This window comes from Leptidea sinapis, chromosome 45 (genome assembly GCF_905404315.1).
Source record: "Leptidea sinapis chromosome 45, ilLepSina1.1, whole genome shotgun sequence".
Classification (NCBI taxonomy): Eukaryota; Metazoa; Arthropoda; class Insecta; order Lepidoptera; family Pieridae; genus Leptidea; species Leptidea sinapis.
In genome coordinates, this window is record NC_066309.1 from 3,180,242 (window position 1) to 3,198,950 (window position 18,709).

Sequence of the window (18,709 nt, forward strand, 5' to 3'; positions counted from 1 at the left end):
AACCGTGCGTCACTAAATTCGCTCATAGAAAATATGCCCATACGAAACAAATATTAACTCGAAATAAAAACTATCCTATCTCTCAAGTTGGACCAGGCTGCATTCCATGAAGTAATCCCCATTAAAATCCGTTCATTAGTTTAAGAGTCCATCGCGGACAAACAACGTGTCACGTAATTTATATATATTAAGATTATTAATTTAGTTAATGAAAAAAGTATGCTTAAGACTATAGTTTCAGTCGAGTTAGTACTTAAAAAAACGCAAATTTTGTGCAAAATTTGCAAACGTGCGACTTGACAGCTTTTTGTAGAATTCCTTTAGTTCTGTCCATAAAACCCCTTACATAATATGGCAGGTGGCCAGCAAACTGACGTTGCATTGCTTGCGTCTTAAGTCTATTTCGGCTATGGCAAGAATTCAATAAATAGAAACTAAATTTTGACATGTAATAATTATGGTGTAAGAAATACAAATATTGTTAGAAGTCGAAAACTTAAGGCCCGAAAAATCATTTAATTTTTTTTTTATAATTTATAGCGACTATTCAGTTATTTCAGTCTACTCAAATAGGCGTTTGCGGAAATCTATAAACATCCAAATGTCCAGAGTTTGGCGAGTCAACATCTCCTGAGGATGCCTCATGTAGAGGCGAAACACTTGTCGAATTGCTTAAAAGATAAATATTGGCGGAATTAACACTAAAGAAAACTTAAAACATTTGGATAGTATTTCAGTGCCTAAAACGTTACTTGACTTGAAGTATAAGTGAAACGAAAACCTACCGGCCTTACAAATAAACTTGGTATAAAGTTGTAACTGAGAATAAACCAAGAATATGCAAAAGTATATAAAGTAAGCTGTAAAGGTGTAAACGAATAAATGTGTCGCCAGGTATATATGGTGCAGGCTGTCTGATGACGGAGGGCTGCCGAGGAGAAGGTGGGTTCCTCGTGAACGCGAAAGGAGAGCGCTTCATGGAGCGATACGCGCCTGTAGCCAAAGACCTGGCCAGCAGAGACGTCGTCTCCAGATCCATGACCATCGAAATTATGGAAGGTGAGGGGCGAATACTTCAAATCGGCCGCATACGTTCGTTCTTTGTATTCGGAGTTGCTGAAGGCATGCATTTGATACAAAATATTGTAAATACGTCATCACGTACCATTTACCAGTGCGAGGCTCCTTTGCACAGGATGCCGGCTAGGTTATGGGTACCACAACGGCGCCTATTTCTGGCGTGAAGCAGTAATCTGTAAACAATACTGTGTTTCGGTCTGAAGGGCGGCGTAGCTAGTGAAATTACTGAGCCAATGAGACTTAACAACTTATATCTCAAGGTGACGAGCACAACTGTAGTGCCACTCAGAATTTTTGGGCTTTTCAAGAATCCTGAGTGGCAATACATGTTAATGGGCAGGGTGTATCAATTACCATCAGATGAACGTCCTGCTCGTCTCTTACCGTATTTTCATAAAAAAAAGATGTGTATTATATCAAATTTTATTAATAGACAAGCACTCCAATTTTTTCCGTACGGAAATATTTTTTCACTACTCATACTCGGAAAGTAATGTTGTTTTGATCTGATTATTGGGTGGAAAATGCTGCTTCCCTCCAAAGAGAGGGAAAAACTCATACAAATTACTTCCCACCTAAGGGCCGGAATGAAATTCACTGCTGTGAAGAGTTTTATGTAAAAAAAGAACTAATTAAAAAAAAAATGCTGCGGCCATGTGACTTTCAAAACAGCCAGTGTGAACTTAGCGCAAACTTCTTTGAGTTGAATAAACCGCAACAATTACGCGGTATGTTCCATATTTGAAATTTAAAAAGTCGTCATAAACTTGCGGGATACTAATCTATGCTTAGATAAACAACTAGTTTTATTTTCCTCATATTCAAAATGAAAAGTAGAGTGCTCGCTGCGCTCGGGCGTCTAAATACCTCGGGAATTGATTCTTTCGACCCTCTGTTAACAATCAACTATTGTCCTTCGTTTCGATTGCGGAGCTTGCGTTCGGAAAACCCATGCAGCCCCACTTTACAATTAATTCTCCTACATACTATATTAGTCTATTAACTATCATTTTGTTCTGTTTTTTTTTCGATGATAACTTTGCATATCGAAGTCGGAATGCAAAGAACCTTTTGGTTAGTTTTATTGCATGTAATTAATGGTGGTCTTATCATTACAATAAGAACATCAGTATTAATAACTGAGTGACCCGTGTAACGAGACGGTATCTAATGACAATATTACCTTTCACCAAATTAGATAACCTCTCCACTACACTCACATGATCGATCACATTTACTGCACTGTATATAGACATAACAATTAATAATTATTAAGATAAAATACTAACAACAACAAGAACCCTATTAATAATACTCCGCTGACCGTCTGTCTGTCAACGAGTTTATATGATAAATAATAAGATAGGTGATATTGTGAACAGAGTTTGCATTACTTTTGCCACTACATACGAGATGAATAATTAGAAAATGGCTGACATGCATTTAAAACAACTGTTTTGCAAAAGTATTCAAAACGTAAAGTGTTAGGTATATCTTACCTATGGATTACATCACGGAACACTCATACTTGATCGGTTTTTTTTTAATTATATCTTTCTAACAACGCAACCTTAAAGAAATTTTTTAAATTCTATCATAAAATGAATACTATCATTCACTACTTACAGCAACAATATAACAAAAGTTTATTATCTCTTATGCATTCACATAATGAATGACTCATGAAATTTTATACACCTTAGGAGGGATATAGATATAGATATTCGGTACATTTTATCCAGAAATTTTAAGATTTCCCGAAGATGAGCGATTACGAATTTACTTAATTTACTAAATTTTTGCAATAATCTTCCCTATCGGAATCAATGATTTGAACAGGGGATTCAATTTAAAATAATATAATAAATTGTATAGATATTCATGTAAATGGCGGTGACGGAAATAAAGCCATGAATTTCTTTGAGTGTTGTAGTTTAGTAAATAAATATTTAGGTACTATTGACATTTATTGATTCGAATCGATGTTTTTGTGTTAGAATTGATTTTGCCAAGATCACATACTCTGAAACTAGTCTCGTAAGTCTTTTTAGGTAATCGAAACTAACTAAAAATCTTAACTTTTATCCATAAAAGCCCTTATCCCACATTATGTGGAGTCAGCACCTCAATTATTATTGTGAGTCTCAAATTAAAAATTATAATATCGAATTTTTATTTATGACAGTAAGGGATGAGACGAGCAGAACGTTCACCTGATGGATATTCATACGCCCTGCCCATTTTAATGCAGTGTCCTCAGTGGATGTTTACGTATCAGGAACAGACATAAACTTATAATGCCTACTACTCGAGTTAGCAAGTCTTTTGTGGGGCGATGTATATGCTTTTACAACAGGATCCCAGAGAATGTTCAAAGCAAAAGTATTACGTCATTCAAAAGAATTGTTAAAAAACGTTTGTGTAGTAAAGGTTACTATAACATAAATGACTTTCTTAATGATACCACAGATTGGGAATGGAGCGACCGCCCTCAGGCTATTAATTAATAAGTTTAATTGTACAATGTTACTTTGTAAATGTTACTTTAATTGTAAAACATATTTTTGATGAAAACAAAGAAGCCCACTGAGTTTGTTGCGCCCATTCTTCTCAGGCCTGGGGCATTCATTTTGCAATGGGTGGTAGTTTTTTGACTTTCAATAAGTGATGTCACATCCTATTTTTAATTAAAATATTTGAATTTTAATCATCAGCACAGCATTACGTAGCAAGTCTAATAGCAGCGGTCCATACATTTTTGGGCAATCTCCTTTATACAGTAAGATTGATTATGTTATTTTATCTACACCCATGCTTTAAATCCTCTATTAAAGATTCTGAAACAGTTAGCTTATGGCCAACATTATAACACCCAATGTTCTAATAACCATTACATCATCCACACCAGTGTTGTAATGTTGTACTGAATTTCATAACATAACCTATGTTTTTTTTTCGATCCCTTCATACGCAAAGAGTTTCAACAGACAGCCACATTCTTATTGCTCGATGCGTGGTATCTGTATGAATTTCAAAAAAAGAACATTTCCGTTTACGCGCGTTCCTCACTACCACAACGCCGCGCGCCGTAAAAAAAAAGTAGGTTATTCGAATCCCCGCCATTTTTCTTCGATATTATTATTGTTTTGTTTACAAAAAAATAGCGATTCATTTTAAACTGTTCGAATATTCGAGTGAAATTTAATTATTGCACTATACAAAATGTAAATTACTACTAAAATAAATAAATGTTTCATTAATACTTATTTTATTTGTATATAATCAGTAATGAATGATATTAGGTTACTACTAGGACTGGTGTTATAATGTTAGCAGTAAGCTAACTGTTTCAGAATCTTTTAGAGGATTCATATTCTGGGTGTAGATAGATAGTAGGTAGATAAAGTCTTGTATGCAACTGTGATACTATTATCACACTCGGCTTCGCCTCGTGAGATAAATCCACATTCGTGTTTTAATACCCCTTATTACACAACAGTTGCATAAATAACTATTACAATATCAGGTCGCGGGTGTGGTCCTGAGAAGGACCACGTGCACCTCCAGCTGCACCACCTGCCTCCCGAGCAACTGAAGCAGCGCCTTCCGGGCATCTCGGAGACCGCCATGATCTTCGCCGGGGTGGACGTCACCAAGGAGCCCATCCCAGTGCTGCCAACCGTGCACTATAATATGGGCGGCACGCCTACCAACTACAGGGGCGAGGTAAGCACTATTAATGAATAAGACGGTGTCGTGGTCGTTTCTTTCCCTAAAATAATACGAGGGAAGCGATAACTGGTCTTCGCGTCTTGCTCGTGATAGGTGCTACTTATGTTGCTATCATCCTGTAATCGAAAACTATGCTTTTATTGTTATGTATATACTATATTAAAGAAAAAAAAGATATTTATTGATTAAAATACAAAATTAGCAGCGCTTTCTGCACTAGGCATGCCTGTATCGCGGAAAACAAGTGAACATACAAATACAATTAAGTTACAAGACCGGTTCATGAGTGAGCTTCAAATTAAATTTTCAAATGAGTTCTGAAAATATTTGATAGAAGTAAAGTACTCCTTTCTAAAATTAATATAATATATTATAAGTAACCATTATCTATGTGTTTAAGCACGTACAAAATACATTACAGAGTATGTGTGTGTGAGTCTGCGTTTTGAAAAATCTTAGTGGGTTATTTTTAGCAAGTTTTCGGTAGAGTCGTAGTCTAGGGAATGCAGTATATCCTTAGTTGTCTTTTTAAATTCATATTTAGACAAATTAGTAATATTTTCGAGCTTATTTACTTGACTAAATAATATATATTGACATACAGTAAACGACTAGAATCCCAATCTCCATTTAAAATGCCATCAAAAATGTCCGAGCGGCGTTGTACATATACATTTATTAACTTTCTATACATATGGAAGTATCATTCGCAGTCTGATAACGGAACGGCAAAAGTGTGCTTAAAGACAATGTAAGCACACTTTTCTCCTTAGTCGTGTGTCAATAATCAAGCCTAAGTGTGCTATAAAAAGTGGTAAAATAATACATTAACGACTCAAAAAAAAGATGGTGTGACTTATCATCGGAAAGGTTATTTTATTTATATGAGATTGATATGCAAAAAGCGTGAGTAATTTATTAAAACGAATATTTTTTCATTAAATATAGTACAATAATTATTGACAAGTCCCGAGACAAGACCCGCTTGTCAGAATGGGACAGATGAAAGAACACAGTCAGAAATGAAAACAATAGAGTCGCTCTTTTTAACCGACTTCAAAAAAGAAGGAGTTTCTCAATTTGTCGGTATGTTTTTATTTATGTTTGTTACCTCAGAACTTTAGACCGGGTGAACCGATTTTGATAATTCTTTTTTTATTTAAAGCTGGTGATTCCCGTGTGGTCCCATTGCAATTAATTAATCTAATTCTAGTATTGATTATTGTTATTTTTCGAGTCGGTGCCAGCCACGGTTGGTTTGTAACTACATATAGGTATAGTTATAATTGAGATGTGCTTGAGTAGCACACAGGGTGTGGGCACGCGAAAGGCGAGAGCGGGGCCGCTGCGGGAAGACACTGATACTATACTATACTAAAAATTACAATAATCGTTACTAGAATTAGATTTATTAATTAGATTGTATTAAAATACGCAATTATGTTTATACTTTATAAGTATATATTTAAGTTTTTTGGTTATAACCACATTTAAAATTTGACAAAAGCTGTCATACAAATATAATATGTTGATGTCCGCTTACCCTACATATACCAAAAAGATGGAAAATATATCGAAGTGTAAGTGACACGTTTTATTTAATTTAAGGAACTGAACATTTAAATAACCAGTTTAACTAATTATTTTATGTAAATAAAAATATTATATTTGAGTATTCGTTTCTCTCATTAAAGGTTACCTTAACCTAAAACTAATTTAAAAAGCTTACAAATAAGTCAAAATAAAATTATTAAAACTTTGTTTCGATACAACTACCTATTTCCTACTGTTAAAATATATCGAGAAACAAAATTAATGAATTTAAATCAAATATATAAATATTACACATGTATTGTCATAAGAAAAATTTTAACTAAGGATTTACATACACAAATTACATTCACAAAAAGTATAAACATTCAAAAAATTCTAACAAGACAAGCCCTCAATATTTGCTTAATAAAACGTAGAACAAAATATGGAACAAGAAATATAATATACGAAGGGGCAAAATTGTATAACAACCTACCAAAAGATATTAAAGAATTACAATCATTAAATGTTTTTAAAAAAACGTTAAAACACCACATTTTGAAGGATTTCTCATAACTTATTTTGTTAGACCGCTTCCGGCTATGACTATGAACGAGACCGTAATAAACAAATACATTCATAGCTGTCATTATTCAAACTTTCAATTCAATTCAAGTAAGTAAGTAAGTAACATTAGATACACTATTAATCTTATACTAATCATTAATCAATTATTCTATATTTTAACAATACAAATTTTTACAAATTTAATACGTACAACTGAAAAATACAAAGATAAAAATAAAACATAATATTATAGCTGTTAAGAAGTTATATGAATGTTATCACAAGAAATAAGCGTAAAATAGTGTAAGTATTTCATTCATTACTGTAAACATTTATGTTATTAATATAACGAAATAGGTGGGTAACGTGGGTACATTAGTACTGACGAACGTTAAACTAATAACATTCCTCTTTTTCGTCTGGGTTTAAAAAAATATTTAACTGCTACTCCCCTGATGTCACTGTCCAAATCGGGTTCCAAATTCAATATACTCAGCTGAAAATGCAATAGTGTTTACATTGCTGCCTATTGACCAATAATATTTTAAACAACTGGAGTAAACGCAGAAATGTATAGACATAGCTGTCGAATGTTGTTATGGTATCATTTGTGGTATGTGCCATATTTCGGCTTTGGACGCGAACACGATGCAAAAATATTTTGTTTTAGCAATTGGAATGTAACTATTTAGCAAAATGATTAAAAACGTCGCGTTAGTTACACAATTTAGTTAATTTAAAGGGGCACTTACATAGAATACGACACTTCCAAGTATGGATATGCTGTTATTTGGAAAGTTTTTCACTGAACACTTTGTCATTGCGTGGTCTTGTATTCAAAGCGCGGTCGAAACGTAACTGAACAAAACTCTGTCTAACAGACGCGTAGGCAGAGTTTTGCTTCAAACAATTTTTAAGCGTGAGTGTGAATCTAGTTGTATAATGTACGTAAGTGGTTTAAAATTATGTATTCTTAAAATACTTCACATGGACTTACAATGTTCGTAGAATACCTGTATTTATTTGCTGTTTGTGTAGATTAATGCTTCTTCTGTGCGTTCTGTATTAGTTTTTGAGTAGTCAGTAAGTAAGTCATTATGAAATATTAATAAAATTATCACTTTTTTAAACATTTTTTTTAATGCTAAATATTTATTGAAAAGGGTGGAAATGAGATTCTTGCCATTTCCTCTCTCTGGGGTCTGTCTGTATGTCATTAGTTTTTGGCCATTCTTTCGATTGGTATCATAAAAGTAGGCGTTTTTTTTACATTTATTCCGATTCGACTCCCAGACGAAGCAAGTAATTTTTGGAAAATCTTTGAATGCAGAATAAATAACTTTTAAAAATAACATAGTCTTCTTTCAGTCAAATACCCTATCTACGATATTTAATGTACTTTCCTTTCAAGTCCCATAATTTTGGGACGCCCTGTATAGTAGTAGTCGTTAATTAATTAATGCCCGGAATGTTTCTGATGTCATTTGTTAACTTTCCGGTTTGATCAACTATCATCGGTTCAGTTTTTGCTCTGTTCACTGCTAGAACTATGCTGCCACTTTCTGTCTCAAGGTGTTGGAACAGCTCACTCATATCTTCCATGGATGTTGTCGTCAGCATACCGGAGATTTCATAGTCTCATTCCACCTATAGGAAAGCCCTTTTCCCAGTTTTCTATGGATTTATATCGATTAATGTAATTCCATATATATTAAAAAGTGCAGGATATGCAACCCTGCCTCACTCCTTTTTTAGTTCGGAACATTTTGGGGTATTCTTTGCCTCAACGATGTTTTAAGGAGAGCCCAAACAATGCAAAGGACGACAGAACAATTGAATACCCTGCTCTTCTCAATAATTTGGTGGGCGTTCAATATTTGTTCCCGCGCTGTCCTTCACGAAACCTGCCTGCTCTTCGGGTATCTGTCGGCCAGTCCTTTGGCCATCTTCCAGTAGTCCAGATGGTATTGCAGATTTCGATGTTCTCCTTTGTGCCTTTCTGACCTAGATTTTTTAATATTTTGGCCATTTCTTTTAATTAGGGCCTAATTTTCCGAAGTGGTAAATGATAAAAGGTGTAACAATCATAATTGTAATTTTTCTCCTAAATGAATAAATTAATTTTACATTTAACTTGTCTCACTCAGTCTAAGAGAAGTATTCCTATCTGGTTTTGTCCTTGCTTGTTGATTTGTTTAATGGTGCCTAACTACTCAGACTCGTGTATTTTGTACTCCACTTCTAAAATGTTTGTTATTCCATTTTTAATAACCTTCATTGAATTACGCGCGTAAACGTTCGAATATGTTGTCATTATGGCCTTTCGCGCTGATTGTATTAAATCTTTTGAATGCACGCAGGTACTGACCCACGTGGACGGCGTAGACCGTATCGTGCCTGGTCTCCTGGCGGCTGGAGAGGCGTCGTGCGCCAGTGTGCACGGAGCCAACCGGCTGGGCGCCAACTCCCTGCTCGATATTGTGGTATTCGGCCGCGCCTGCGCCCTCACTGTCGCCGAGAACAGCCGCCCCGGAGACCAGCAGTCATCGCTGCAAGACGTAAGTCTACTATTAGCATCTTTAATCAACTATTTACTACATTCATCTTTGTATAGAAACACATTGTAAAACAATGCTCCGAGTTTCTATAATGTTTTGCTATCTATTAATATATGTACAGAAATACGAAAATATCGCAATTAAAAAAAAAGTATTTTATTAAAAACTAGCTGACCCGACAGTCGTTGTTCTGTTCATAATAAAAAAAACTCTTGCGGGTGGAATTTCGTAAAATCCGTTCTTAGCTGACCTCTACTCGGTGAAAAGAATATTCCTACCAAATTTCAAGTCTTTAGCTCTAATGGTTCCAAAGATATCGTGATGAGTGACTATATACGCGGAAATCTCTTTTTTATTAAAAATCAATCATATTGCTGTCTGCTAAGATTTAGTTTCGTCCTGTAAAACCGCGATACCAACGAGAGTTATAAAAAAACCGTACCGTACGCAGTAATGGCTTGTTGGTTCTGATATTATAATAATGATTTTGAAGTTTTTTAAACAAAATAATTAAGATTTTACTTTTATTTTCAATCTCTTTGAATCCAACCTATATCTAGTACATAATATTTGATTGAAGACTAGCAAGCATGAAGAAAAGACATGCTATACAATGATTCCAGCATATACATGGCTACTAGCATTACGTCTACATACCCAAAATCATCTTTATTCTATTGAATTGTCAATTATTTATTGTATGTGTTATTATTTAAAAAGAGGCAGGGCCTTCATTGGCGTCCTTTTTATCAGTAATACCATACAGTTTTGGATAGGTAATCTGCAGGCATTTAAATGTCATGGAACCTTGTCAAAATTGATACTCAATTCTATTTTGTGTTAATATTTCGCTAGCGATGTGATCTCAAAGGTAGATCAACGAATACTAATCTATTTAGCTTCTACAATGTAGTAATTATTGCACTAGATAACAATCATCAGGAAGATGCAATATACACAGACTTCACAAAGGCTTTTGATAAAGTTAATCACAACTTGCTATTGAAGCAATTAAAAAATTTTGGGTATCAGATGCAATTGTTAAATTTGTGTGAAACTTATCTTTGTAATTGACCCAACACTGTTGTTATCAATGAATTTAGGTCAAATATTTACATTGCAGCTTCTGGAGTTCCTGGGGGCTCAGTGCTCGGGCCGTTATTCTTAATATGGTCGTGGTTCTGAATAAATTATATCTATATATGTAATACCCAATACTTGGGATTGGAAAATTGAATAAAATACGTGATTATTGTCAAATCCGAAGACCTACGGACAAATCTTTTTTAGAATATTAAAATAAACATTTACGTCATGTCCCATAGTTTTTATAATTAGCTTTGGATGTTGCCTAAAAGTTGTTTTCCCTTCGACGCCACAATCATTCATATCTTCATTTAGTAGTTTCTTATTCTACCAATGGCCTTCCTACGTCATGTTTATACTTGCATTATCGTTTCCATTGCCTAATCTTCCGACCAACTACTAGGATCTCTCTTTTTAGGCTGTATCTATTCGTTTGAAATGTATGTGGCAGCGTGTGTCTGTTATATCTGAGCGATTGTGACTCGTAGGCACCCTTTTTCTGTTTTATTCCTACAATCCTCAGAGAAATATTCCAGTAGCATTTAAACTCATGTTCCTAGCGATGGTATTATTTTCAACCTGTTTCTCGTTTGGCAGACCCTAATAGTATGCATCTGAGCGTTTTTAACTGCTGCTGTTATGGTGTCGTTTTTCTGACCTCTACGTCATTTAATTGCTTTCCAGAGCACGGGCCAGGAAAGCATCACGAACTTGGACAAGATCAGATACGCAAAAGGCACCATTCCCACCGCTGCGTTGCGCCTGCGCATGCAGAAGTGTATGCAGACAAACGCTGCCGTCTTTAGGCAGAAGAGCACGCTCGAAGAAGGTGGGTAATAAATACAAGGTTTAGTATTAAATATACCTAAGCTGTAATCCAAGCTGATTCATTAATTATTTCTCGATATCAAAGAATATTAATAATAATATTAAATAAGTTATATTAATATGAATATTAAATTATATTAAAAATAATAAAATAATTTCTAATCTTAATGTTATATTTTTTTGTTCTGTAAAATGAATTCAAACACAACCGTGTCTTAAATTGATTTAATGAAGATTGGCAACCCTGAGAGCAAAATAAACTTATCCATACACAAAGTATCATAAATGAGGATTAGTGGCTCACCCAGACTACTCACTACGTCCATCGTTAATTTACTGTGCAGAGGAATAAAAATATTCAGTACTGCAGCGTGTGTGAGTATAGATAGCAATAGTGTGTGAGTGAGAAAGGATGATAAGTGACGCCACTTTGGATTCTTTTTTCTATTTACTCAGCTTACATAAAAAGATCAAGGAGCCTTCGCACACGAGTAGCTATTGTGATCTCCTTTATCTATATATATAAAACTCGAGAACGGCTGGACCGATTTGGCTAATTTTGGTCTTGAATTATTTGTGGAAGTCCAGAGAAGGTTTAAAAGGTGAATAAATAGGAAAATGCTTAATTAAATAAAAACAACAAATTTGTTTTTCCTTTGATGTGTCCATACATAATTTCTATGAGAGAATTTATTGACGCAAGGTTTGACAGTTCTGCTGTGAAACAATTTCATTAAGACAGCAGGGTGCATATTTTACGAAGTAATTTTTGATGTTATGATATACTCGTATTATTGACAAATTCATATAAAAACATTATTTTATTTATTATATACAGAACAACGTCTGGTTAGCTAGTTCTATAATATAATTCACCAGTCTCTTGTGTTTATATCATCTGTCGTTATGTGTACGACCACTCTTGATTGTTATAATAAAATTGAAATGTATTAACATTCCATTTCCATGTTCCAGTTTGTGTTCAATCAAACATCAAACCCTTTTTACATATAATCCTTCAAAATATAATCATAAAAAAGTTTATATTTTAGAATCGCTTGTTGGAAACATTGTGTTATTTCATAAGTAGTTATTTATTGACAACTCTAATTGGATGTAATTCCAGAACAATGTCGAAATTGGTTACGTGATTCCTATTAACGGACTGATAAAAACTGGCAGCCCTACTGTCACTCTTAAATGACATCATTACTTAGTAGCCCAACACACATGTATGGAGTACACTAATATTTATTAAACTTTAAACACGAATTCCTCAAAATGTGATGTTTGTGGCTTGGAACGTTTTTCAGGAACTACATCCAATTATTACGAATGAATTTATTAATTACAGGTAGTCGCCAAATCAAGGAGATTTATGGACAGCTGAAAGATGTGGCAGTGACCGATCGTTCTCTGATCTGGAACTCTGATCTGGTGGAGACACTGGAGCTGCAGAACCTGATGATTAACTCGGTGCAGATAGTGGAGGGGGCGCTGGCTAGGGAGGAGACCAGGGGAGCTCACGCCAGGGAGGACTTCAAGACAAGGAGGGACGAGTATGACTACTCGAAGCCTCTTGAGGGACAGGTATTATATTAATATATTAATTCGAATGCCTCTGTTATATAATTAGCGTTATTAATGTGACCGATAGAGAAAAAAATCGCAAAAGTGTGCGGTTTTTTCCTGTACGAAAAAAAAAACAGGCAAATTACTGGCAGGGAACACGGGATAACTTTTTGTACACTTATATTATTTATTTTGTACTTGTAATAATATTTTGCCGTAAATTTCTCGTAAAATTGATAACTATTCCCGTTCTTAAATTGACACAGATTAAAATGGGGCGAATGTACACCCCTTAATACGAAGTCGATCATATTATATCGGTTATAAAAACCACGTTTGTACTCAGACAGGTATACGACTTAAGTAGTAAAATAAATATAGTCACTGACCTTTCACTTTCTGGCGTGATGGCTCGCCGATTGTTGGTACAGAATCTAGTAAGGGAGGTGACGTTTTGGGGATTGAGAGATGGTGTCATCTCTACTCTCCCTCTGGTCGGTCCCCGATATAACTTGCAAACCCATAGGTTTACTTACACCTTTGAAACTTAACACGAAGTAATCTAAACCAATTTAATTTTCCGCTTTGCTTTTTTTAACCTGTAAATAATCTTAAATCTGCTTGTAATTTATTACCCGAGTGAATGATGCAATAATGCCGACCGGCCGAAAGTTCTCCCCGCGATCTCGCACCATTATTTAAGCCAATCAGAGATTTAAACGAATTGCCCATTACAAACTTCGAGAATGTTTCATGTAATGATCAATGACATAACGCCTGAGAAATAACCAGAGCAAATATTATGTTATATATCTACAGTCTACACGGTATTTATGAAACAATAATAATAATTATTGCAGACAAAGCTGCCGTTCGAGCAACACTGGCGGAAGCACACCATGGCTGAGACTGACCCTGAGACCGGCGCAACCAAACTGACGTACCGCCCCGTCATTGATGAGACCCTGGACCATGCCGAGTGCTCCACTGTGCCGCCCGTTATCAGAACATACTAAACGGGGTGCGCTTTTTTTTATTAATTTAGCTATTTTTTATGAAAATCAGGGACAAGACGAGCAAAGCGTTCAGCTAAAGGTAATTCAGGATTCTTGAAGAATCCAAAAATTCTGAGTGGCACTACAATTGCGCTCATCACCTTGAGACATATTAAGATGTTAAATCTCATTTGCCCAGTAATTTCACTAGCTACGCCCTTTACTACTTCACGGCAGAAATAGGCGCCATTGTATTAAATTAACAAGAAACAAATTTAATAATCTAATTTCGGTATGGGCTTATATTTTAAAAACAGATCTCATAAAGGCCAAAAATAGTTTGAAGCCCAGTGGTTTGTGACCCCGCCTACTGAGCTGGAGGTTCCGGGGTTCGAATCCCGGTAGGTACAATCATTTATATGATGAATATGAATGTTTGTTTCCGAATCATGGATGCTTATTTGTATTTATGTATTTAAGTAAGTATATTGTATTAAATATATCATTGTCTTGTACCCATAGTACAGGCTATGCCTACTTTGGGGCAAGATAATTTATGTAAGAGTGTGTCAATATTATATATGACTAGGAAAGAACCTCTGTATTGTTTTTAAAAGGTGTGACGTCATTACTGTTGACATCACAATTGCTATCTTGCTGAAGATCACTCATTGGTTCTTCCAAAGAAAACTACACGAGTAGGTATTTTATTACTTTCGTTTATTCAAAGGGCAGCGTTACGACGTCCCAGATAGGTCCGTACCGTACGACTGACCGAAGTGTCTTTTTTTTTTTTTTGCGCCCAAGCAAGGGAATGGGCTACCCTCCGGGATTACGACGGGAGGGAGTTGGTGAATGCTCAACGCAGCCTAAGTCTGCGTTGGTTATGTGGGACTCACATGAAAACCTAGGTGCCTACCCACTAAACACCACCTGCAGTTGGCTTTGGGCAGGTGCCCTCTAAGCCTACATCAAAGGCGACCTTCTCTTGGGGAGAGAGAGGCGCAAGCGGCACTCCCTATGGAGTTTCCGCTGGGATCGACCGAAGTGTCGACTGTTCGGCTGTATTTATAGGACCCGGCGCACGTGCTACTCCACGTGTTTTGAAATGCGGCCGTATTTATGGGGCTCGGTGCACGTGCACGTGTTTTCAATTGATGTTGTTTTCACAATAATTTCACATCACAATTAGTTAAACTGAATTATTCTCGTTCTTATAATAGGTGTGTTGTAGTATTTGCGCCGATATATATTATATGTAGCTAATAAATAAATGAGATTTATTTTTGTTTTCCCAGGTTACAACACTTTGAGTGCTGAATGATGAACTAAGCAGTATTCACCATAAACATCGCGACTGAAAAACAACTCGAGATCATTTGTCATTATTTATTACGTAATTAATTTATTGTATCGAAAGTGAATGCACTAAGTTTCAGATTTCAACTTTTCCAATAACATTTATATTTTTTTTAACAATAAAATTGGAATTGTATATAATATGTTCAATTAAATAGTTTGTTTTATACGTTTTTACAGCATTTATAGAAATCTGTTATGGCGGTAACCTATTTTCAGCAGCACTTAGTACTTAAGTTTGAAAAATTTCGATATTTCTTTTTTTTTTATTATTATTTTTAGTCAATCTGAAATCTCTACATTTAATTGAAATACGTATGAGTTAAAAAATAATTGTGATTTTGTATCTATGTATTTTGTAATGTACTATTTTTATTAAGTGACAATTTAAAGTATTAATGTTGAATCTAAGAATATGTAACGACCCACAAGAAATTATTATTAAAAATATATGTTCGCCATTAATTTTTTTTCTGTGCTTCGTGTGTTTTGAGTTGTCTTGTTTCAATATAAACAAGAACATTTGAAAGTCTTAATTCAATACCATAAGCTGCTTACAATAAATGTTTTATAACTATCATATTTATAATATAAATCATATATTTATAACAATTTACGAGTTCTTGGGGAACAAACAGACAACAACTTCACTTTTATTAAAATAAAGGCGCAAATCTATACCCTAACTCTAAATATGATGGCAAGTTTTTATAAAAGAAATATATTATTTTGGAAAAAATGTGCTGCCAAATTATCATAGATCATTTTATGGCTTTAAGTGGGTCATACCAGTATAGTAATTATTATGACGGGTACTCACGATATATATATTTAATTAGAAGCCGTTATTTCGATCCAATTGCATGAATCGTGGTCACACTCTTATGTATCTCTGTCAAGTGTCAATATGTCAAACTCTTGACATATTGACACTTGACACTAATAGTGCATCAATCTATTCACGTGGTGTCTAATTCGTTTTGGTCTTTGATTCCCTAATTCACGACATCCTTACCTTCGGGTCTTTTTGTTGAATTTGTATTACAGAGTGACAAAACGGGATTCCATGCTTGAGCTAGTCTAAAACCATCTTCCCTATTAAAATATATACCTAGGTCTGGGCGGAGCGTTACGGTTGGTACAGACAAAAAAGTTGACGGCGTTGCAAAGCTAATTTAACTCGGACAGCGACCAGTCTCCCCAAGATTGCTAAGCGGCCGTTTAAATCGTATGTATTAGCTTACGGTTGATACAGTGGTAAGAGCACTCGGACGGAAACAAGAGATTGCGGGTTCGAGTCCCGAATCGTGCATGAATTGTGGTTACAAATTTAATTTGTATAAATTCACCTAGGTAGAAATTTATCAGGAAGTCCCATCCTCCTCCTTTGACACGGTATAGCATGTAGAATTGTTATACAGTACCTATATATTAGTGATAGTATATCTATCATAGGTACTACCTACGGTAATAAAGAGTAATGAACAAAACATAAGTAGGTACCTAATATATAATTACCTATATACCAACTAGTGAAGGTGAAATGTACATATATTATTTACCTTAGGAAGATAAACAATATAATTTTTCTGGAATGAATGGGTAAATAAATATTTACTTTAATGGGAGGATCTTAATTATGATATATGTTTTTTGCCTAAGTAATTTTAAGAGTGGCTCTTAAAATTAATTAGGCAATAAAAATATATAGGCTCTTTTATAATAATATGTTTGATTTTCATCGCTTTAAGAGACTGTAGACGTATCGTTTTAATTTCAACTCGATAATTTCGCGCGTTCCTGAGGTAAAATGTCGACAGTCGGACAACAAAATGATTCTATTAGACTTCCGTTTTTCTTTTTGAGGTCCAGAACCCTAAAAACGCGCAACCATTGTTTACCTGAATCCAGGTTATTTACCAAGTAATTAGTTATTTTGGTTAGCGTTAGCATGTTTTTTTTGGTATAAATCCAAACCGATTATTCTAAAAAGCCATAAAAGGCACTCTGTCTCTCCACATTTATGAATGGACATAATATGATGAATTTTTTCATTGCAGTGGGGAAGCGCAAATATGTTTTACGACTTTGCAAATAATAAATGAAGCAGTCTGATCCTGATGAAAGTTTTTGGGCAGGTTCGAGTAATGTTTGAGTAGGTTTATTTTCTTCTATTCTTTATTATCTTCCGTTCTCCTGAGAGACTAGGAAGAAAATCTGTCGCAATTGAGGTTCCAAATGTGGTAAAGTATTTGTTCACAATATTTACAGAATCAATAGGAAAAGATTAGAAGGTCCTTTCAATCAGAGTTGACGGAACTCTAAAAGTTGCGGTGGTTTCCTGCCTTAAAGAATGTCGCAGATGAAGCCAAGCGCTTCTCAGAGCAGGAGTAGACACCTATTGATCGTTGGCTTATCGGACCAACCTTGAGGAACCAACCCACTGGGCCCAGGAAATTTGTAACGGGAGGATTACCCGTTTGTCATGTAATGAAAGATAAATATACTAAAGATTAGTATGGGCCATGGTACTAATCTTTCATAAAATTCCACATAGAACAAACCAGAAGGCTAAGGCTGCCAAGAGGATAAGCATCTTCATTCCGAACGGACAATTACACCTTGACAATCGTCTAAAATCCGTACAAAACATACCTACCTGATATATCATATTTCGTTCTCTGAGTTATTGTTGTTTTTATGTTGAGAATTTGATACTTGAAAAAAAAAATAAGCGTTGTTACTTTATTTACACATTGGCATAGAGGCGATCTTAGTTCAACACAGATAATATAAAAAAAACTGTGTCTGACTGTCAAATAAATGACACATGCCACTGTCAAATAAGTAACAACATATTATGTGATATCTGACTGCTGAATCAATCAAAAATATCTGACTGCTGTCGCCTGTCAGATGTCAGTAGGACAATCACGGTTTTGACTTCCGTGATCGGTCTTGTGATAACTGTTAGGTGATATGTGATAACTGGAGATAATAGATAAATGACCTCTCTTGTTATGATGTTATTTATTCTTCCTAGAAATCTTGTTATTGCAGTTTCAAAGTGTAGATAGGTGTAGACGGGGTATTCCATCATGAGTGCATTACTAAAAGCAGCTTGGTCTCGTAGCCCAGCCTCAGTGGTTTGTACATAAAAATATTAGGCTTTATTTTATATTTGTTGCGTAATCCAAAAAAAAAAATTTCACTTCATTTCTGCATAAGCTTAGAAAAATGATATCTTGCTTAAATGAAAATACATATTATGCTAATGCTTGCTACTCATAATACATCGTGTTCGTACATCATACTGGAGGTGCTAGATGATGAGAGGTTAGTAAAAAAACACGCAAAATTTACTAAATTAGATCATAGTACACAACAAAATAAAATTTA

The 18,709-nt window shown here is 34.9% G+C and overlaps 2 protein-coding genes across 12 annotated transcripts in view; one reads left to right on the plus strand and one right to left on the minus strand.

Moving 5' to 3' along the window:
* Positions 1–18,709, minus strand: part of LOC126977458 (protein smoothened) — a 599,797-nt gene that overhangs the window by 46,053 nt on the left and 535,035 nt on the right. The gene's annotated exons all lie outside the window — the stretch shown is intronic.
* The window catches only part of LOC126977467 (succinate dehydrogenase [ubiquinone] flavoprotein subunit, mitochondrial), a 43,597-nt gene that overhangs the window by 5,818 nt on the left and 19,070 nt on the right, over positions 1–18,709 (plus strand). The window contains exons 7-13 of one of the 11 annotated variants that reach the window (XM_050826285.1): positions 895–1,059; positions 4,607–4,806; positions 9,273–9,470; positions 11,241–11,385; positions 12,739–12,974; positions 13,817–13,977; positions 15,250–15,767. The exons of 5 other annotated variants lie outside the window; for them this stretch is intronic. In XM_050826285.1, coding sequence (XP_050682242.1) covers positions 895–1,059; positions 4,607–4,806; positions 9,273–9,470; positions 11,241–11,385; positions 12,739–12,974; positions 13,817–13,972 — 1,100 coding nt within the window. In that variant the 3' untranslated portion in view covers positions 13,973–13,977; positions 15,250–15,767. Of the gene's footprint in view, positions 1–894; positions 1,060–4,606; positions 4,807–9,272; positions 9,471–11,240; positions 11,386–12,738; positions 12,975–13,816; positions 13,978–15,249; positions 15,768–18,266; positions 18,457–18,485; positions 18,647–18,709 lie in introns of those variants that run through there. 5 more of the 11 variants (XM_050826286.1, XM_050826287.1, XM_050826288.1 and 2 more) reach the window with 5 other exon arrangements.